Source organism: Rhamphochromis longiceps, linkage group LG2 (assembly GCF_057381845.1).
Source record: "Rhamphochromis longiceps isolate RC_006_pf linkage group LG2, R_longiceps_female_GT1.1, whole genome shotgun sequence".
NCBI classification, from domain to species: domain Eukaryota; kingdom Metazoa; phylum Chordata; class Actinopteri; order Cichliformes; family Cichlidae; genus Rhamphochromis; species Rhamphochromis longiceps.
The window spans coordinates 31,591,887-31,614,155 of NC_140558.1; the positions used below are offsets into that span (position 1 = coordinate 31,591,887).

General features: G+C 40.5%; 2 protein-coding genes across 2 annotated transcripts; one reads left to right on the top strand and one right to left on the bottom strand.

Annotated features, from left to right (window-relative positions):
• Window positions 1–3,953: 3,953 nt before the first annotated feature.
• Window positions 3,954–9,214, top strand: LOC146677502 (interferon-induced very large GTPase 1-like). Its single transcript, XM_085382222.1, has 2 exons — window positions 3,954–4,056; window positions 4,761–9,214. The coding sequence occupies exons 1-2, from the start codon at window positions 3,969–3,971 to the stop codon at window positions 9,212–9,214; spliced, it is 4,542 nt and encodes a 1,513-aa protein (XP_085238348.1). The 5' UTR covers window positions 3,954–3,968.
• A 4,381-nt stretch (window positions 9,215–13,595) lies between these two features.
• hspa4b (heat shock protein family A (Hsp70) member 4b) lies at window positions 13,596–21,500 on the bottom strand. Its single transcript, XM_085423125.1, has 19 exons — window positions 21,191–21,500; window positions 20,550–20,607; window positions 20,194–20,334; window positions 19,797–19,919; window positions 18,917–19,016; window positions 18,409–18,542; window positions 18,075–18,319; window positions 17,911–17,987; window positions 17,663–17,814; window positions 17,403–17,509; window positions 17,143–17,276; window positions 15,736–15,920; window positions 15,546–15,644; window positions 15,201–15,356; window positions 14,984–15,109; window positions 14,770–14,877; window positions 14,545–14,664; window positions 14,243–14,404; window positions 13,596–14,152 (listed from the first exon to the last, which is right to left on the bottom strand). Exons 1-19 carry the CDS (start codon window positions 21,295–21,297, stop codon window positions 13,946–13,948), a joined length of 2,541 nt encoding a protein of 846 aa, XP_085279251.1. The 5' UTR covers window positions 21,298–21,500; the 3' UTR covers window positions 13,596–13,945.
• Between the last annotated feature and the right edge of the window lie 769 nt (window positions 21,501–22,269).

Consider the following 22,269-nt stretch of genomic DNA (forward strand, 5'->3'; position numbering starts at 1 on the left):
TCTGCATCAAATAAGATGCTACACAAATTATTTGTTCCACTCAAAAAAAATATTTCTGTCCACGATAAGATAAAGGAGAACATCAATACCCTGATACTTGCAGGGCGTGTATCTGTTATGAAACGGCTGTGTGCAGACAGGAAAAGGACCCAAAGTGCCGTCTCCGGAGACAGAAAGTAACTCAAATTTATTGCTAAACTCCAAAAAGTAACAAAACTGAGACTCCAAGGTGAACTTACGCCAACAGAACACACAGCTAGATAAGGGTAGATCACAACACCGACAAACTGAAACACAGGGCTTAAATACACAGAGGGAGCAATCAGGGAATGAGTAACAGGAGGGAAACACAGCTGGGTCAAATCAAGCCTAACGAGACAAAGGAAGCACAACCAGACGCATTTACATGAGACACAGACTTTCAAAGTAAAACAGGAAACATAACACAGATTGAACTTACAGACACAGACTCACAGGCAGGCACTACAACAGAGGGAACAGAGACGTGGGACCAGGGCAGACACAGACACTGACTGGACACGGGGATATAGCAGACAGGGGAGACAGCAACTAAGGATTACACAGAGACATAAACCATAAGACAGAACTGTAACAAAGAAACCAAAGACTAGAAATAATAAATAATATAATAAACTCAAAACTCTGGGTCAACAACCCAGGCATCCTAACAGTATCACACGTCCTGTTTTCCACCTGGAGACTGCGTTTACACAGCAAAAAAAAACAATCAACTACACAACACACTAACTACACACAACAAACATACTAAACATTGACTTTAATGACTTTCATTTTGGTTTATTGTAAACTACAATACACAAATATCAAATTATGAAATTCAGTTCATCTGTTTGTGTGTTTTAAATTGAACTATTCAAACAAATTTAAACCAAAATAACATACAAGTATTAGGGGGTAAACACATAATTATGGCATTTCCTGTATGATGCCTCTGTGGTGTTTGCCTGGCCAATTTCTAGTTACTAAAACAATATATCATGCCTTTACCACTGAAAATGTGCATATGAAATGAGCAGTGACTGGTTGCCTTGATCTTGGATTGTAAAATAATTATTTTAAGACTTGTACGCTGATCAACTGTGTGAAATTTTTGACAGCTCAAGAAATGTATAATTGAGTTGTAATCACTTTTTATGCTGTGGCAAAGGATTGAAATTCACTGTCGCCCAATGGACATGCCCTAATCGATGCTCAAAAGCTTTAAAATTGCTTTGTGCCATCAAAGCTCAGGTCCTCCACAACCATCTGCAACCACTAAAGGGTAACATTTTAATGAAAATTGGATTTTATATAAATAGGAATAAGCCAAAAATGGAAATGGTGACAAAATACTTATGTCAGCTGCTCCTCAGAATCAGAATCAGAAACTTTATTGTCATTGTCACAAGAACAATGAAATTAAGAATGGTCCCCGATCATTGCATCATCCCTAGCAATATCAAAATATAAATAAAACAATAAAATTCAATAAATAAAATAGATAGAATACTTAAAATATTAATAAGACGTAACAGTAAAACATTCACATACATTCCCACACACATGCTTCAGACCGTGCATAGATTAACACAAGAGTGGTGTGATGGACATTTTTTTTGTAGTATTCAGATGTGTTATTGCAGTTGGATAACAGCTGTGTTTGAGTCTATTAGTCCTTGCACTGATTGCCCTGTACCGTCTGCCTGAGGGCAACAGTTCAAACAGGGAGTGGCCAGGATGTGAGGTGTCTTTTATGATGTTTTGGGCCTTTTTAAAACAGTGGACGTTGTGTAGAACTTCCAGTGTGGGGAGAGGGCAGCCAGTGATCTTTTGGGCGGTGTTAATGATCCCTTGGAGTGCTTTCCTCTGAGCCCCTGTGCAGCTAGTGTACCAAATACATATGCAGTAAGTTAGAACACTGTCAATGGTGGCTCTGTAGAAGGACACCAGCAGTCTCTGTGTGATGTTATTCCTCCTGAGAATTCTCAGGAAGTACACTCTCTGTTGGGCCTTTTTCAGCAGCTCGGAGGCGTTCACACTGCAGGAAAGGTTCTCCTCTATATTGACTCCCAGGAAGCAGAAGCTTGCCACCCTTTCTACACAGTCCCCATTAATGAATAGTGGTTGGATCTCTGCCTTTTTCCTTCTGAAGTCTATTATGAGTTCTTTGGTTTTTGAAGTGTTGAGGAGGAGGTTATTGGCCTTACACCATGACGTCAGCTGCTCCACCTCGTCTCTGTACGTAGACTCGTCTCCCTTGGAAATGAGCCCCACCACTGTGGTGTCGTCTGCAAATTTCACAAAGATGTTGCTGTGGTGGCGAGGAGTGCAGTCGTGTGTGTAGAGAGAGTAGAGCAGTGGACTGAGCACACAGCCCTGGGGTGAGCCAGTGCTGAGACTCAGGGCTGAGGATGTGTGATGGCCAACTCTGACTCTCTGTCTACGGCCCGAGAGGAAGCTATTGATCCACATGCAGGTGCTGTATGGAAGCCCCAGGTCTTGTAGCTTGGCCACCAGTTTGTGTGGAAGGATGGTGTTAAAAGCTGAGCAGTAATCCACGAAGAGCATCCGCACATAGCTACCATGCTCTTCCAGGTGTGTTAATGCAGCATGGAGTGCTGTGGCTACAGCATCTTCCGTGGACCGGTTTGCTCTGTAGGCAAACTGGTGTGGATCTAGGCTGCGGGGCAGGGCTGCTGTGATGTGTCTGCGGACCAGCTTCTCAAAGCATTTCATCACCACTGGGGTGAGTGCCACCGGTCTGTAGTCGTTCAGGCCGGTGATGTGGGGCTTCTTAGGCAAGGGGACTATGGTGGAGGACTTCAGGCAGAGTGGGACAGTCGCCTGTGCGAGGGATTTGTTGAAGATCCTGGTGAAGATCCCAGCCAGCTGTTCTGCACAATCCCTCAATATTCGACCTGGCACACCATCAGGACCCGCCGCCTTCCTCGGGTTAACAGCCTGCAGCATGCACCTCACCTCGTGCTCTTCCAGGGTGAGGGGGGTGCTGCTATGGGTGGCGTGTTGCTGCTGTGGCTCCAATACCTCCGGTACCATGGTCTCAAAGCGGGCGAAGAAGATATTCAGCTCCTCTGCCAGCTGCAGGTCACCATCCGCAGCTCCGAGATTGATCTTATAGTTGGTTAGGTGTGGCAAGGCCTCTTTATTTACAAGAGGTCACCAGAGCAGATGGATTCATATATTTGATTTGGCAGAAATTTCACACTGAGTGCCCTTCCTGATACAACCCCACCCAAGGTTTTATGTCTCCTCCCTGTCTCCAACCAGAGATTGTTTGTGTGTTAGGAAAATGTGTTAACCACTATACTACAAAGTCCCAAAGAACAAGTTTGAAAGCTTTGCAGCAAAAACTAGAGAATTGTATTATTGTATTACTTGTATTAATAAGTGTATTACTTTCATTGATTTGACTTTTTGGTTCCACTTTAAACTGTAGGAACTTCAGATGAGGAGGTGAGTGTAAAGGAGAACATCAGTGGAAACAAGGAGGTAAGAAAGTCATCATTTTTTTCATATAGGACATTTTACTTTACTACACTATATAACATTATAATTTCTTTACATAGAGTACATATTTATTTGCTTATTTTCTGCAGCCAGTGAAGGTTTCTGGAGAAATCAAAAAGAAGAACTCATGTCAAAAACAAACCGAGATACTGCTTGGCAGACTTCACCTTCAAGACAAATTTCAAGATAAGTTTCCACCAGCAGATTTTCTTCAGATACATTCACCTGTGAAACAGAACCATGTGACATCTGAGAAAGATCTAGCTCAGATGTTTCTTCACAGGCTGATGATGTTAGACTACAGAGTCAGATACATTCCTGTAAAATCAGACAGTCAGACAGAGGGGAACCATCCAAAACCTGTTCAGGTGATTGACATAACTGAGGAAGATTTCAGTAATTTGGGGGCTTTATTAAGAATGGGTGCAGGCACACATGAGACAGAACAAACTCATTTGCATCCAATGGATGTTCAGATGGCAGTATTTCACTGCTCAGACAGCTTCCTTAACCTTCCTGCCTTCTTGGGACCTTTTTGTGCCACTGCTATGTCTTAAATGGCTGCCATTTCCACTGTGTTCAGTGGAATATAACCAAACTTGCCACAGGATAGTTTTTACCTGTCAATGTTAATATTCCAGTGTGAATTCCTTAAATCAGCCTAAAATGGCTGAGCAGCAGAAATCCCCACACCCATCACCCTGGGGACCATTTTCTGCCCATTGACTTCCATTATAAATGCTATTTTTCAACCCCAAATTATCATCATATGATTTTATTTTTTCTTCTTTTCTTGGATGTCAATGAAGACTCAGGGCCTTGAAGTTTTAATTTTTAAATTGCAAAAAAAATGCAAAAAAAATAATGGCAGGTCAAAATGTATGTTGGTGCCAATCTTTGGTCCATCTAAAGGCCTACTTATAATGACAATCACATATTACTTCAACTGGTTTTTTGTGGAAATATTTAGTTTCGTTTTTTGGTTTTTGGGGCTTATAACACAGGGCGCTCATGTAATAACACTGGGATTTGAAGGGTTAAAACAACGAAAATATAATTAAAACTTTACATGAATATTTCAGGGAGAAGTAGTTTTACAAGGTTGGCTAATTTAAAGTGGAATAAAATATGGATATATGGTCTTTTTATGGCGTGGCTGAGAATGGTCCCTAGGGTGATGGGTGTGAGTTTTTTAAAGGATGGCAGGAGGGTTAAACAGATGATGATTACAAAGCTGTCTCAGTGTCAGTATGCCTTACCATTGCTTGTCCCTGACCCAGTCACAATGGAGATCGAGTGTCCTCTGTGGACTTTCAAACAAATAACAAAAACCTGGAAGGTAACTGAAGACGGCTCAAACATCGTCACTATGAAGAGTGTTCCAGTGTGCAAAGCTCAGACACCCTTGGTGTCATTTTTCCGCCTGGGTTCTCTGTCAGTGTCTAAATCTCAGCTGATGAACACTTTGATCAACGACCGTCACAGCACCTTCTTCCACAGAAACTGTCCAGGAAGCACCAAGTCTCGTTATCTGATGGATGGTGTGGCAGAGATTGCCTGGTACTGTCCTGCTGGAAAACCCAATGATGCCTTCAATGACTGCATTGCTTTTTGTAATCTTCATGGTGATGCTCTGTTGACTGAAAAACGGCGCGACATACTGATTGAAAAATCTTCCATCAATATTATTCTTTTTGCTTCTCTGCAAAAGCATGAAGAAAGTCAATCATTTATATCAGGTCTTTTTAAATCTCGCAAACCTCTCATTTGTCTCTGTGTTGATGACTGTGATGTTGTAAAGACAACAACTGGACAATACATCATAGGTCTCAAGGACAGAAGCCAGTCAGATGTATCTGAAGAACTGAAACAAATCATTAGAGAAGTTTTATCTGTAGATGGATCCAGCTTGAAACCATCTTTCCAGCTTGAAATGATGGCTGAGGTCTCTGGAATCAGAGTGGATGAAAGCGTCCCAGCCTGTCAAAGAGGGAAATCTGCTGCTATGATAATAATGGATTTGATTAAAAAGAATAACATGGATGTCTCAAAGCTGAAAGATGAATTCCTTCCTTATCGAGGTGATCTGTGGCATCAGTGGAGCAAAATACACAAAGAACTGTATCATCTCAGAGGAGACATCGAAAATGAGAAATGTAAAAAGCAACAACAACTGATGAACATACGCCAGAAACAATGCGCTGCTTCCTGCAGTAAACTGATGGAGTTGTTCATTGAAAGTCTCTCATCTTTGCCACTGACAGACAAACAGTATTTTCTGAAATGGATTCAGATATTAATAGATGATCTCTCCACAGATGAGCTTTCCTCAGTTCTCCAAAGTTATGATAAAAAATGGTCTGAGGTCTTGGCTTTAAAGAACAAATGCAATAAATCAGATGTGTTATCAATAAAACAAACTGAGCTTGAAGAAATTTCCAGAAAACTGCAGTCTGCAACTTTTGGTTTGGAGCACATCTTCAGAGAAATGGGACAGATCTATGAAGCTCATAGAGCAATAGAAGGAGAGAGCAGACACACTGACTGGTCTAAATACCCTGAGCTGGCTGCACAGCTGATGATATCAGGACACCCGATGGAGCTGATGGATGGTGATGCAGGTCACGTGCCTTTAACATGGATCTCCAGTCTTTTAGAGGAAGTCATCAAGAAACTGGGGGACCAGACAGTTTTTGTGTTGTCAGTTTTGGGCGTACAAAGCAGTGGAAAATCGACAATGCTGAACACCATGTTTGGGTTGCAGTTTGCAGTGAGTGCAGGCAGGTGCACCAAAGGTGTCTTCATGCAGATGCTCAAAGTATCAGAGGAGATGAAGAAAGACTTGAAGTTTGACTATCTTCTAGTGGTGGACACTGAAGGACTACGTGCTCTTGAGCTGGAAGGTAACACCACTCTTCACCATGACAACGAACTGGCAACATTTGTTGTTGGTCTGGGAAACCTGACACTGATCAACATCTTTGGAGAGAATCCATCTGAGATGCAGGACATCCTGCAGATTGTTGTTCAGGCTTTTATGAGGATGAAGAAAGTTAAACTTTCTCCCAGTTGTGTGTTTGTTCACCAGAATGTTACAGATGTCGCAGCAGCAGAGAAAAACATGGAAGGAAAGAGACGCCTGCAAGAAAAACTGGACCAGATGACCAAACTAGCAGCTGAAGAGGAGTTTTCCAGTGCAGAGTGCTTCAGTGACATCATTGAGTTTGATGTCCAAAAAGATGTAAAATACTGTGCCCAGCTATGGGAGGGCAGTCCACCCATGGCTCCTCCTAATCCAGGTTACAGTGAGAGCATCCAAGAAGTGAAGAACACCATCCTCTCTAAAGCTTCAAAGTCTGCTGGGATCACTCTCACACAATTCAAAAACAAAGTCCAGGACCTGTGGAGTGCCCTCCTCAATGAAAACTTTGTTTTCAGTTTTAAAAACACACTTGAAATTGCAGCATACAGAAAACTGGAGTCCCAGTACGCAAACTGGACCTGGGCCCTGAGGAGCAACATGTTGACCATTGAAAACCAACTTCATAACAGAATTGAAAATGGAAATCTTGACAAGGTCGAAGCAAACTATCTTAAAAAAGAATCACATGAAACACATGAAACAATCCAAACGGAAATGACAACATACTTTGAGGAGGACAAAGACAAAGAAATCTTGGCTCAATGGAGAGGCCGATTTGAAACCAAAATTAAAGACTTTTGTGATGAACAGGAGAGCACAGTGAAAAGAAAACTGGATGAAGTTATTCAACAAAAGGAGGCTCGTAAAAAGCTGGATGATAAGAAAAAAGAGTTTGAGGACAAGCTGCTACAGAAGAGCAAAGAGCTCGCTCAGCAGCTGAAGGATAAGGCCAATGACGAAGAAGAGCTAAACCAACAGTTCAGCTCTGTTTGGAGTGACTGGGTCACTGAATTGACAGCAGATACTAAACCTGTTGATGACATCAACTTGAAAGAAGATCACTTTATTATCCTTAAAGAACTTGGTTTTGAAGAGACTCTGATAAATGAACGCAAAAAAAATGGCAGATACAAGGACATGTCAAGGCTTGGAGATTATACAGATTATGTCATCCTTCCAAAGAAAGGAAATCTCTCTGACACAAGTGAATCAACTCAAGATATTGAGGAGGATAACAATCACACAAGTAGACCAGAAGAACATGTTTCAGGACCTGTCAGAAATGCTTTGGAATATATAAAAAAAACATTTAGATACAATTCAAAAACAAAACAAAAACAACATAAATCACACAGTGCTTTATCCTGGAATGAACAGCAAGAGATCAGACTGCTTATTGACAAAGCTGACAAACAGTCACTTGATGCAATTAAAGACAAACCTGTGGCTACAAGAGGCTACACACAAACTCACTTGCACGAGGTGGCCAAAAACGTAAAAGAAGAAGTGAAGAATTTCCCAATGATATATAATTTGAAAAAGGAGTTTACAGTCGATCTCATACTGTATGTGTTTGACAGAGCAGAGAGTTGGCTTCTAGACTCCCAGAAGAAATTTAAAATGAACACAGATGCACTGACTTATTTAGAAAGCAAGAAAACACAGTTTTACACAGTCTTTAGAAGCTTTTGCAAAGGAAACTCATCTGCTGTTGTGCTTGCAGAATTGATCTGTGAAAGGTTGAAAGCTTCCATTGTTGAGGCTGTCTGTAACAGGACTGCCATTGGTCTGGCTGGAGAGATGAGGTGTAATTTCCCAGCATTCAATGGGAACAGGCTGAACTTGGAGAAACATGTGCTGAAGTCACTCGCTGAGAATGAAAACTTTGATGATTTCATCACCTACATCAGAAATCCAAGGAGACAAACAAAAGCTTTTATAAAAGCAGAAGTAGAGAAATACATCTTCATAGATCACAGAGATAAAACTGTGAATATACTCAAGAAAAATGTTGATGATGTCAACTCACTGATGAGTCAAGCTTTATCTACAGCAACACAGAATGTCCAAAGTCAGGGAGGAGACATAAAGATGTGGCTGAAGGAATTTTCTAGTTTGCTAAAAGATGAGTTAACTCTTCATACCATTTCTTCTCAAAACTTCAGTGACATCAATGATTTTGAGTTTCTGAAGGAAGAGATAAAGAAAAGACTCGATTCCATCATTGAGCAAACTAGCAGCCTCTCTTTGGGGAAACTGAAGGAATCCAGGTTAAAACCTGATGAAATCCTCATTGATCAGCTGTGTAAGTGCTGCTGGGTAACGTGTCCCTTCTGTGCAGCTGTTTGTACCAACACCATTGAAGGTCACAGTCCTGATGACCACAGCGTCCCTTTTCATCGACTCTCTGGAATCAAAGGATGGCACAAAAGAGGCACAGTGGAATTCAGCGTCAATTTTTGCACAACAAATGTTGCAAGTGATGGCAGATTTTATCCTCATCATAATTCAGAGAAATCTGTTCCCTATAAACTGTACAGAACTGCTGGTCCAGAGTATGCTAACTGGAGAATCATCCCTGATGAGTCTAAGCTGGCGTACTGGAAGTGGTTTGTGTGTCGATTTCAAAATCAGCTGGAAGGGTACTATAAGTACAAATTCCAGGGAAGAGGAGAGATTCCTAGCGAGTGGAAAAAAATCCCTAAGGATGAAGCTATTAAAAGTCTGGATGAAATGTGTTAAAGCATCAGAGAAACAAAACCCTTCAGTTTTGGTTTCACATTGTAACTCATTACTCAAATGAGTAGAGTTTTTAGTGTCATAAGTAAAAGTGCAGGGCTTGTAGAGATGACAGCATTGCTACAGGGAAGCAGAAGTAGTGTCTGAGATTATACTGTTTTTTAATGTGATAATGGCTTAACATTTAAAAGTAACTATTATTAATATGTTCTTTTACAATAAATACTTTCTCTATGGATTATACTGGAACAAATAACTTGATTTTACTTTTTTCTTTTCAGGTTCTTTTGTTCAGGTTGTTATAGATCATGTAAAATTATAATTCTTCATTCCTTTTTTTGTCTTTCACATACAATAATAATATTAATAATAATAATATATTCTCAGTCATCTGAATTTGTTTCAAATTGATTTTCTGTAATGTGTTTTTGTCATCATGTTTATATAATGACATATATTGATCCTCATATATTGATTCTCAGTTGGTCTAATCACAGTTAGAGAAACACAACTGTTTTTTTATATTACATGAAAATTCATTCACAGATTTAAGGCTGATTTGTTTTGTTTACCTAGTTGGTACATTTAAAACTAGTTATCCAGACTGAGTTTACTTAAATTAGAATTTTATCCTGTTTTTCTCCATTTTATCCTGAATATTTTCCTAACTATTGTTTTTATGATAAAATCTTTTTACAGGTTTTTATAAGTGTGCCATTCAGTAACAAGTATAAGATGAACATTGGTGTTATCTGTGTGCAAATGCGTTATGATAAAATAAAAGACTTTCTTTCTGACATGCAGTGAAAATTGTGTGGCATTTATATACTTAGAACTGAGTCTTTCTATTTTGTGTTTGTGTGGGTTCTCTTCAGGTACTTTCTCCCACAGTCCAAAGACATGCAGTCAGTGGGGACAGGTTAATTGGTAATTCTAAATTGCACTTAGGTACCCTTAACATGGGTAAGCGGAAGAGGATGGATGGATGAACTGTTATAGGACCTGCAGTCTTCATCATTCAGCACTTGCCCTTCTTCTATTGCACTTTTATCTTTGTGATTGCTAATAGTTATATGTTTCTTGGTAATTCTTGTTAGGCGGATGTGATTACTATGTGGTAGCTAAAAGAAACAGAGTTAGGGGGCTTTTTGGTGTTGTGTTGTTCTGTTTGTTTATTTAAATTATTATAGGTTAAGGTTTTGTAGTAATAGTTTTAATGAAGTGCCAGTAAAAAAAAAGACATGTTCAAGAGCAGAAGGGGTGGGCATTTGTAAGTACTTATCAGCTGTTTTTACTGTTTTATAGTCTAAATTTAGTTTCTCCCACACAAAACAGCTTTCAAGCACTTCCACTGACAAATGGCTGCAATACTAGAGTATATAGTCGCAACGGTAGAGAACGTGTTCAGTAAACCTACCAGTACAACAGCATACAAAACTGTATTACAAGTTCAGGTCTTCCATGAAAAATTCCTAATTTAATAATTAAAGGATAAAATTAGCTTGATAAATACCGAAGTTTTTCGAACTACCACTTTAACCTGTTTTGCTCAAAATGACGTCATAGCTACTGGTGATTTAAGGTCATGTCAGTCAGACCTTTCTCCAGTTGTATTTTGATGCATTATGATCTCTGCAAGATTCTGGCACAGATTTAACTAACCATAAATAGGCAGAGTAACATAACTATAAATCGACAGAGTAGAAGATAAACCAATATTGATTATAAAATAAATAATCTTGAAAGAAAATAAACATTTGTTTTAATTAATGGTCAAAAAATTAATTCCTAAAGAAAGCTATTACAGCATTTTCCACATTTACTCATAAGTTTGACCTCCCGATCTACTGCCATTGATAAAAGCTGACGAACTAATAGCGCCCCAGAAGTTCAGAGGAAGGTTTCTGCTGCCCCCTGGTGTTTGGCTGTAGTATATGCCTGGATAGAAGCATTTACAGTCTCTACCAGTGTTGACATGCAGGTGGAGCCCTTAGGTTCCTAAACAAGATCACAAATCACTCGCAGCTTTCACACAACCGCGCCATTTATAAACTCGCACCTACTGTTCTAAAAAAAAAAAAGCAAAAAAAACAAACAAAAAAAGGACAGTGGTTGGGGGTGATGGTAAGAGGGTTATGCACTGCATTTTCATCATTTATCCCCCAATCATCCAACATACTGAAAGAATAGGTTCCACCTTAAGATATGTGCTGATTTAAGGAAATAAAGCAGTTAAAATTAAAATTAACACCTCGCTCAAAATGTACCTTAAAGGAATAATTAAGCATATAAGTACAACTGCTCAGTATATGCTTGAGGCAAATGTTGTGTTACCTTAGTTAACACAGGTCTGTGTACTTTGCTGCAACTCTGGTAGTCTTCCTTTGTGGTAAGGCCAACACCTCACTGGGTGCCACAGTCCTGATTAATTCTGCTCTCTGACATTTCATGTGGTTTCATGCACTTTTATGGACTGAGACAGGAAAGACGTTTTATTAATGAGATCTCATTTAGAAATAGAGGCAGCATTTGGATGCAGCTGGTCTCTGCTTAAACCGTGTGGTTTTTACATGTTTTGCATCTAGTTTTAATTAATGTAAAACATGCAAAACATATGTGCGATATATGGATGTGTGATACCATTAGTTCAGTTTCAGCCGTCACGGTGTTTATTAAGCCGCACATTGTAATGACAAACTGATTTTGATCCTGTGTGTATATTATATGCAATGAAAAAATTTCAAATTGTATGTTAATTAATAAAAAAAATGCATGATTAAGATCGAAGGTCTGAAATGTTGCGTCGTTCTGATCATAAGCTGGGTTTCTCAGGGAGCCTTTCCCCTCATGAAAGTTAAAAGTTGTGGTGTTGCCCTAAAACAAAGTCCGTGCTTTGTGAACTTCAACATCAGAGGCCACGAGCTGGTTAAAGGTTATATGTAAGCAGGGTGTGCAAATGTTGAACTACGATAACTGATAATCAGTGAATGGCTGGTGTTATTTGATACCATATCTCAATAGATTTTGTAGGATGAATGAATCAAAGAGTACAGTGAACTTATGTTCAGCAAACATGATTTGAGCTTTGTAACTGGGTTATGCTGCTAAAAAGGTAAAAAGATGCCATCAGAAGATGGGTAATCAGCAACAATACTTAAGTAGGTTGTGGGATTTTAAACAAGGCAGGATGCTTTGTTGTTTGCCGCTGCCATTTGAATGTTGCAGTAGAAACTGAGACTCACGAGACCAGGAAATCGTTTTTCAGCCTTCTGTTGTCCAGTTTTGGTGAGCTTTTTAGAATTGTAGCCTCAGATTTCTGTTCTTAGCAGACATGAGTGGCATCTAATGTGGTCTTTTGCTGCCATAATCCACCCACCCTCTTCGAAGTTCAATGTGTTCTGCACTCAGAGATGCTCTTCTGCATCTTTGAGATGTAATAAGTTGCTGTCTTGACTTCCCGTCAGTTTAAAGCAGTTGAGCCATTCTTCTCTGAAATCAAGTGCACATTTTCTCCCAGAGAACTTGACCATTCTGTGAAAACCCAGTGACTGTAGAAAAATCCCACATCAACATTTTGTGAAATACAAAGATCTCTCCGGCAGTAACAACATCATTCAGAGTTACTTAAATCACCTTTCTTCTTCATTGTCTAAGGAGCTTGGAAAGAAAAGCGTCTGGACTTTAAGCTGCTTGAAGACGTTTCACCTCTCATCCAAGAAGCTTCTTCAGTCCCAGATTTAAACCCTGTGGGAGTATCCCCCCAAGAGGGAAAAAAGGACCCCCTAATGATCCTCTACCTAATCACATGAGCCAAGGTGCGAAAACGAGTGTAGGTCACAATCACCCATGGTTTCAAGTGAGCTCATTGGGAAACCTAGCCCCACCCTATCATGGGATTTCCTGAGGTCAGATGGACCAGGGTATGAGTGGGCGTTAAGGGGTCTGGAAGGGATCTCAAAACTGGATTATAGATGGCAGACAGTTGGTGTCATAAGCCACCGCCTCTGTTCAAAGATGGTCGCTCACAGTGGACATAGATGGCTTCTTTCACTCCTCTTTCAAACCATCTGTCCTCTGTGCCCAAAATGTGAACATTGGCATCCTCGAAAGAGTGTCCTTTGTCTTTTATATGCAGATGGACCGCCGAGTCTTGTCCTGTGGAGGTGGCTCTTCTATGTTGTGCCATGCGTTTATTAAGTGGCTGTTTGGTCTCTCCAATGTAGAGGTCTGGGCATTCCTCGCTACACTGTACAGCATACACCACATTGTTCAGTTTGTGTTTAGGAGTTTTGTCTTTCGGATGATTCCTCATTCATTGTAGCTTCGTGCTATTAACACTGAAAAATTCTCTGAGAAATGATAGATGGCACATGTCCCGTGATGGTGCGAGTGATTTTCAATAACTTTATTAAAACCATATTGTGACACAGACCAGAACACTTACAGAGCACACAACAGAAATAAATACCATCATGTGTACAGCGCTCATTGCCGAACAGAATTATTGCAGCTGGCTTTTGATTTATGTCATCCAGAAAGGGAGAGGGCATGCTATGTCATCAGACAGAGATACCACCAGGAGCTGGGCTCAGTGTGCCAAACACCCTGCCTGCTTTTTGACCGTAGAGAGCAGTTCCTTAAACACGTCATCGGCTCTGATATACAGCTAGGCTGCGTCTCAATCTAAAACAATCAGCTCCTGCTCAGCTCCGCTCGAGGAGGCATCGGGCTGCTTTAATCAAGGTCCATGTCAGGCTTGCTCTCTGTAGTTTCTGAGGCAGGATTGCCCGCAGCCTCGGTCGTTCCCTTGTCTGCCGCTGCTTCCTGGGGTTTCTCCTGGCCGTCGACGGGCCCGTTCTGCTCTGCAGGGGTCTCCTCTTTGGGAAGCTCCACTTTGGGTTTGGGCTTGGTCACGATCGGGTTACAAGCACCGAAAAGCTCCTGTGGAAAAATGAAATGATGGGTTGATTCAATAAAAACTGAACTAACCCTACAGTCTAATATTCCTAGTGCTTACAATCTTAAACTCACCCTTGTTTTTGCTTTAATGTCTTTGACTTTGACAGATGGATCCACCGCCAGGCTCTGTTTGCTCTGCTGGTTCATGGCACTGTTCATCCAGATCATTGCATCGTTGTTCAGTTTGTCCACCTTGTTTACATCTGCCTCATCTAAATGGTCATACTGCTCATCCTGGAAATCAAACAGGCAATATTATGTGCTGTGCAGGCAACAGAAGCTATTAATAGTAGTTCTCATGTCTTTTAAACAATACCGTGTAAACATATTTAAAAACAAATACATTTCTTAATACTGTAGTTAATAGTAGTCACCTTCATTTTGTAGGCTTCGATAAATTTCATGTACTGCTGGATTTGTTTTCCCAGCTCATCAAAAGCTTTAGGTCTCTCTTCAGACTCTGCATACCTGTCCTGAATTGGCTGACCAAGTTTCTGCAGAGCACACCGTAAACACATCAGTTAGAGGAATCAATATGTGATCAGATTAAGACAAGAAACATAAATAAAGAAATAAAAAGAAATCAGCGCAATAATCACCTTCAACTCTGCCAGTTTGTCAATGTACACCTGTTTGGGTTGGTCCTCTCCATCTTCATACAGCCAGTTTTCAGTATCCTCCAGCTTTAAGGACAAAACATCTCGGTCCTAAAGAATTAGAATGATTTCACATTATGTCGAGGGACGTTGAATCTGCTGCTAATTACATCACGGCTTATCTTAAACGATGAATGAGACGATGCTCTTCACTCACAGTTTCGCTGACGAACTTCTCCAGCATGCCGTGCAGTTTGTCCCTCATTTCGTACACGTACTCTTCTACATTATTCTTAGCGTCGTTCCTCTCCTTCTCCAGCTTATCCTGCATGATCATCTTGCCCTGAGGAGAACAAACACAGCCATTCTTACTCCCAGGCGAGATGACTGGATTGTGTAATGTCAGTGTGAGAGATGGGTGAAAATATAGGTACCTCATTTTCTACAAAAAGATTGAGCATGTCGTTTGCTAGCTGCCACTGTGGGTTGTTTTCAATTGGAAGCTCCAGAACTTTTGTCTTGACTTTGGGTTTTTTGGCTTGTGGAGGCTGATCGGACTTCTTCTCACCCTTGTTCTCCTCTGTGGAAGTCTAAGGAAAAAAAGAAAAGGTATAACAAAATATAAACACACAGAATGAAACAACTGTATTATAACATTTACAGTCTAATGAATTTGCTTCATAAGGATAAAACATAAAAATCAAAACATTTCAGGGTTCTAACATAAAGACTTTAATCTGGGCTATCAATATTTAACTGATTCTACACAAACATCTCACCTCCATCTCTTCACTCTCTCGTGGCGTCTTCTCTTCTGTTTCTTTCTGAGCCTCTCCCTGAGTCAGCTGCTCATCCTGATCTGTCTGCATTTTGCTCTGCTGTGGGAAGAAATTTAAGAAGTCTTTAAGAAGAAGCATCTCACAATGAGTACCGCATGACTCTTTGTGATGAACCGTTTGTCCAAACTACCTCTCCATCTTTGTCGGCAGCCTGTTCTGTTTCCATTGGTTCCTCTGCCTCATCAGACTTCTGCACTTCAACCAGAGAGGCGCTGGACACACTAAAGATTCCGTGAATGTTCACCCGCACTTTCACTTTCACTTTGGAACTCTCACCTGATGCCTGGGGGACAACTTTCTGGATCATAAACTGACCTGTGGAAATAAAGGGTTAAAAGGAGTAAAGATAAAAAAAATTAACTAGGAAAAATAGGTTTAGTGAAGCTTGTTAATCGCTGCCTGTCATATCCCACAGTCATTAAAAAGATATCACTCAGGGTCAGTTATAGGTCTGCATTTATTAAAAAAAAACAAAAACAAACAAACAAAAAAAACCCTAGGGAGACTGCAACATATTATTAAAACCTGGAATGATAAAGGTGAACCGTGATGTATTAGGTAGAAACTGATCAGAGAGAAAGAGGAAAAAAAAAGATGATTACTGGAGATCATTTTAAAATTTAGTGAGATCAAACTGGTAAAACAAAACAAAAAACTAACACACAAAAAGGCCACATTTAATAGTGAAATTAAGAGGATTTCAAGCACAAGGAACTCAAAGCATTGGGCCTAAACAGCTGTGTAGCCTTAAGAAAAACTCTTATCAGTGAGACTAATAAAAAAGGCTTCAGTTGGCAGAAGGAACATAAAAATTGGACTCTGGAGCGACGGAAAAAGATCATGAGGTCTGTAAAGGATTTACTGTGATGGTCACATCGTGGTACAAAGAAAAGTGGATTAAGTGATGCACTCATCATCCATAGTGTAGAGTACAAGCTTATGAGAGCAGTGTTGATGATGTGGCATTACTTCAGTTGGTCAGTTCTTGGTTCAACAACATTCTGCACCCAAAACTTCACCTGACAATCTGGATATAGTGAGTCAACAGGTTTTTCGATCATAGGATTTTTTTTTTCCATCTTTATCATCGATGGTTCAATTTGTGAAGGAGTTGTTCAGGTATCACGAGACATCAGTTTCAATGGGACACCAACTGGTCCAGACATTAACCCAACTTTTTAGGGTGTGCTGGAGAAGACTATACACAGTGGTCCACCTCTTCACTCGTGAACACAAGATCTTGGTGAGATACTAATGTGATTCTGGACACAGATAAATCTTAAGACATTGCATACGCTTATTGAAAAGAAGTGATGGCAAATGAGCACCATCATCAAAGCTTATGGGGTCCAACTGCACATTAGTGTGTGACTTTGTTTGGCCAGGCAGTAAATTTGAAAGTGAGGAAAGGTACACCAACCAAGATATTTTTCTAAGGACTTTATGGGGGGGAAAATAAAAACTTATAGGTACAAATCTAGCTGTGTGTCTGCTTGATGTGTAGGTAACCAAGTTTTAGGAAGGTTTCATTTCTTACCTATAGTGGGATCTGGATAAGGCAGCTCATTAGGGGAACTGTAGTAAGCCTCCAAAGAGAAAGGCTCTTTCCGGTAGAAAGTCAGCACTTTGGAAAAGGGCGCAGCATGGTTTTTGGGAAACACCTCACAATCACTGCAACAAATGAATATTAAATTACATTACGGTAACTAAGATAAATGTCAGCATAAATAAATAATGATGACGATAATAATAATAATAATAATAATGAAAAACAAAGAAGCCTTTTTCTTTTTTTACCTCACACCATCCTCTGCAGCAGAATGCCATTTCAAAGAGATGGGATATGGAACGGCATCTGTGATGGAGAATTCACGGACTTTGAAGGCCGGAGACAGGATTGCGCACTGAGGAGAGAGATGGCCTTGTGTCAATGAGCACTGCAGTAGCATTATATTATATTAACTCCTCTCAATCATCAACACTTGTTAAAGTTTGCCAGATGCAAACAACTGATTATTTTCCAGTAGACATCAGAATAAAACCCGACTGCATTGTACCTGCAGAGCGCATCCTCTGGCCACAGCTTCATCAGCATTCAGTGTAGTGCTCAACTCCTTTCCAAAGAATTTGCTGATTCTCTCTTTGACAGCTGGGATTCTAGAAGCACCGCCGACTATCTCAACCGCATAGATGTCTTCTTTCTTCAGTTCTTATGAAATAAAAACAAAGTTTAATCTTAAACATGAAGAAAAACTAATGAGTTCCTTTTTTAAACTCAATTAGACAAAAACTAAATTAAACTTACTGGCCTGTTCCAACAGACTCTGCAGAGGGGGTTCTACTCGGGCCAAAATGTCAGCACACATCTCTTCAAACTGAGCCCTGCAAAAGAAAAGAGGAACATGCCGTTAGATGTAAAGTAGATATCAACAATCAGCAAAAAAAAAAATCACTTTCTTGTCGAACTACCTGTTCATTTTTCCAGTGACATCGATGTCATTCATGAAGCACTCGATGTTGAGTGGCAGGTCAGAGGAGTTAGCGCTCATCAGTTTCTTCAGTTTTTCAGACTCCTGGTAGAGCCTGACCAGAGCCCGGGGCTTTGACTTCACATCAAGCTTGTACTTTTTGCCAAATTCCTCGCAGAAATGTTTAACGACAACCTCGTCAAAATCCTTTCCTCCCAACAGCGGGTCACATGCTGTGGCAAGAACCTGAGCGGCAGGGTAAAGAGTTATGGTTATGACACAAACTCAGTTGTAGACTGATAAACTGTGTGCAGTGCACTGGGATGTCTACACACCTTGAGTTTGCCTTTATTAAAGGCACACACAGATGTCTGGTATCCAGAATGGCCCAGGTCCACAAACACCACATTCCTGGCTTTCTCCTCAGGAGCAGGCAGATCCTGTTTGTAGATTCCATAAGCCAAGGCAACTGCAATCGAGTCAATTAGAATTTTTAGGTGTACCTTATTAACTAGTTAGAAAATGGAAGCTTACAAACAACACCAAGCTAGAGTGGCTTTGTATGACTCAAAGCTCAAAATAATCCTTATCTGATAATTAACTATTTTATTTATACTGGGCAGTGATGTAGCCCTTTTAGTGACTGATATGATCATATTATGATATCTCCTTTTAAGAAAAAAAACTGTTTGAAATTTGAGTATGTAGAGCATTCGACTGATTTGAGCATCCACCACTTTGAATATGACAGAAAATGATCAAGAGCAGAATAGGTCTCAATTACTGTCAGATCAGAGTTGGTTAGTGAGATGCACTTCCTTGCCTAAAAGCTCTGGTACAGACCTGCAGTTGTCTCATTCATCAGCCTCAAGCAGTTGAGTCCAGCAATCTGAGCAGCATCTACTACAGATCTCCTCTCAGCATCAGTGTAGTAGCAAGGAACCTGGTTAGAACAGAAGGGAGTCCATTGATTAGTCTGGTTAATCAGCCCGCAAGGTGGCACACACTATGATTTGATTCTGATCTTTCTCAGCTGGTAAACAGTAGATAATTTGGTCACACGACTATGCTCTCATGTTAAGCAATACAATGTATCTGTGTCTGAATTACAGCAAAGTCACAGACTGAATGTCACACGCATCTTTAGCATTTGCAACAGGTTTTTATTGTTTTGAAGGTTGGAAATGCTTGTGTATGATTGCTGAGAAATAAACTTTCACTGCCAATTTGAAAAGAACTCTGAGCAATTCAAAAAAAAAACAACTTATAAGCAACATTCTCAAAAATGAATCTCTCATCCAACTCCAGTCAGCTGTCCTCTGCTCTGCTGCTTGGAAGAGTTAAGCATAATGGAACATAAATCACGTATCTGCCTGCTGCAAGTTCTGGTTTAGAGTGCAGCAGATCTCCAGAGCAGAAGGATTACTACTGTAACCACTAGAAGTTCTTGGAGGAGAGTTTAATTATTAATTCTAAAATAAGTCTGATGCACAATCAAAGGTCATGGGTTTATGATAGAATATGGATGATTCAATAATTAAGACTGGATTTAGTGAAACCAAACTATGTAAAACATAGACTCTCTGTTGTATGCCATTCTCTCAGAGCTTGTGTATTATTCTATTAACCTACTTAATGAAAGACAGATTCAGGACAAGTCTGATCAAGTAACATGACAAATGCATGTGTGTGAGGCATGGACTTGTTATGACAGCATACTTACAGACACAACGCAGTCAGCCACGGGCTTCTTCAGGGCGTTCTCTGCCGTCTCCTTGAGCTTGGTGAGAAGCATGGCGGTGACCTGTTCGATGCTGAATACCTTTTCCTCCTCCATGTACATCACCTTTAACAAAAATCCAATTGACAGACATGGAAGTTTATTACGCGTCAGCTCAAAATGAGTGTTTTGTATAGTAGCAGATTTTTAAAAAATATTCCAGTTAGTGACACAGAGCAGCAAAAGGTTCTCAGAGGTTTTCAATTAGATCCTCAAAGAAAAACAAACCCATTATCAGCTGCTAGAGAAAATGTCAGACCAAGTTTACTATAAAGTCAGGTCTGGAAAAAGAATACCAAAATTTTAACTATAATGCAAATGTTCCCTCTTCTTCTCTTACCTTGATGCCTGTTGTTCCCGAGGGCATTTGTGCAATATCGTAGACCATGTTTTCTTTGAGGGACTGCACATATGGATCTGAAAATGCCCTGCCATGAAACTTCTTGAACCCTTGGACTGTGTTCTTGCAGTTTGTGACAACCTGTTTAATGAGAGAAAGAAAAGAAAAATGTTTAATTGACACACAAATACTAACTGCACAAACTGTCAATTTATGACTTGGCAAATTGATTTGTGTTGGTGCAGTTTCTGTGTAGAGTTGTTCATGCTCTGTGCACTGTGTGATGAAGCGACCCCCACCCGGTCTCCTGGGCAAAACCTGTACCCAACACCTCTCAGCTTCTCGTGAAAACATACCTGGCTTTTTGCAGCTGCACCAATTGATCGATTCCGGGGTCCAAAAGAAACACATGCTCTAAAAACAGAAAACACAATTCACCTCTCTCATCTACAACAATTGCTTCACAATGGTGCAGTTAGTTCACCAACTGGCGATATAATATTAACCCTTTCACGTGTATTTTTTAAGATTCTGAAATCACAATTCTATGGTCCTTTATCTGGTTTTTCTGTGGACCGAGAGCGTTAAAAATGAAGCACAATAGGCTGATAATGTGGTTTTGACAGCCTGGTTCCGGCCTCCTCCCGTCAGCCTGCAGTAAAACATCCATCACCTGACTAGTTAGGTCACTTAACGACCTTTAAATATTTTTTCGATGGTATTAATGTATTCAAACCCCAAAAGAAACAATAAATTAAAATCAAGTTATCCCAGGGTTTCTTTTCTCCAACAATTTCGTTCCGGCTTGCTAGCATTAGCTTTAGCACTCACATGCTGTTTCCTGTTGTGAAATCTGTTAGCATGCTAACTAGCTAGCAATGTTAGCTTCACTCAATATTAGGATATAGAAAAGTGCATTCATTCACATTCTGTAGGCGTTATCAACGCAGACGATAGATTGCAAAGCATCCTCAATGATGTGACTAGTCGTACTTACGGTGTACATCGATCGCTGTATTCATTGGCGACAGTTTCAATCCCTCCGGCTCGGGCTACTGCTACATAGCAGTTTAAAAACCCGACGTCAAAGCCTACAACTGACATTATCGCTAGTTAACTTGGTAGTGTGGAGTTACAAGGAGGAACAAAAATACAGTTCGGTGCTCAAAGTGACAACGGTGGCTACAGAAGCTCTCAGTCAGCGGACGGTGATACACCCTTGTTCTTCTTGTTCCATGAAGCTGAGCAGCAGCATGCGGTACGCCGGCAGATGCGTGACAGCGTTCAGGAATTTTCTGTCTGTGCACTGACCAATAGCATCCGACTGCGGGGACCAGAGAGATGTCATGCGCCACCTACAGCTCAGACCCGGTATCGCATCAGCAGGTCTTTTTTTTTTTCCTTTGGGGGTCGCAAAAGCGGATCATGTGATTCCTTCTCACCGTTCATAGCATCCTCTTCTGTCACACCAACCCTCTGCATGTCCTCCTTTGGTACATCCATGAATCTTTTTTGTGGCCTTTCTCTTTTCCTCCTCGGTGGAAGCTCTATATCCATCCACCAACTCTTTCTCATATCTTCATGGCATGGGTCATCATCTTTATCGCTGTATATTTACTACCACTCGGTCTGTCACACTTGTTTCTTCTCTATACCTCTGGAATCCTTACACTCTCCATGACTGTGTTAAATTATCTGGTTAAAAACTCAGCTGAGCTCTGCATACCTCCACATGTATGTTATCTAAACCAACTGCCTTTCCACTCATTCTTTTTATAGCTGCCATCATTTCCTCCTGCTAATCCTCTGCACTTCCTGATTTACAGCTTCCTCTCTCTCTCTCATTTTATACATTCATCAGGTCCTCAAAGTACTCCTTCCACCTTCTTAGCACACCCTGGTCACTGATTAGTACATGCCCATCTCTATCCATAATCACCCTAACCTGTTGGACATCCCAGTATCTCACTAGAGTCTGTATGATCGCTGTCTGACTTCTGGTAGCTGTAGCGTCAACTATTTGCAGGTTGGTATTTTCTTAAGTATCACAACTACTTCAAATCAGCTGTAATAAAA

Coding starts and splice junctions, on each gene's coding strand:
- LOC146677502 (XM_085382222.1), top strand. CDS start 3,969: ATGGGTGCAGGCACACATGAGACAGAACAAACTCATTTGCATCCAATG. Junction 4,057..4,760: donor TCACTGCTCAGACAGCTTCC/TTAACCTTCCTG, acceptor ATGGCAGGAGGG/TTAAACAGATGATGATTACA.
- hspa4b (XM_085423125.1), bottom strand. CDS start 21,297: ATGTCAGTTGTAGGCTTTGACGTCGGGTTTTTAAACTGCTATGTAGCA. Junction 20,335..20,549: donor GTGCAGCTGCAAAAAGCCAG/GTATGTTTTCAC, acceptor CTCATTAAACAG/GTTGTCACAAACTGCAAGAA. Junction 14,405..14,544: donor TCGAAGCCTACAAAATGAAG/GTGACTACTATT, acceptor TTTGATTTCCAG/GATGAGCAGTATGACCATTT.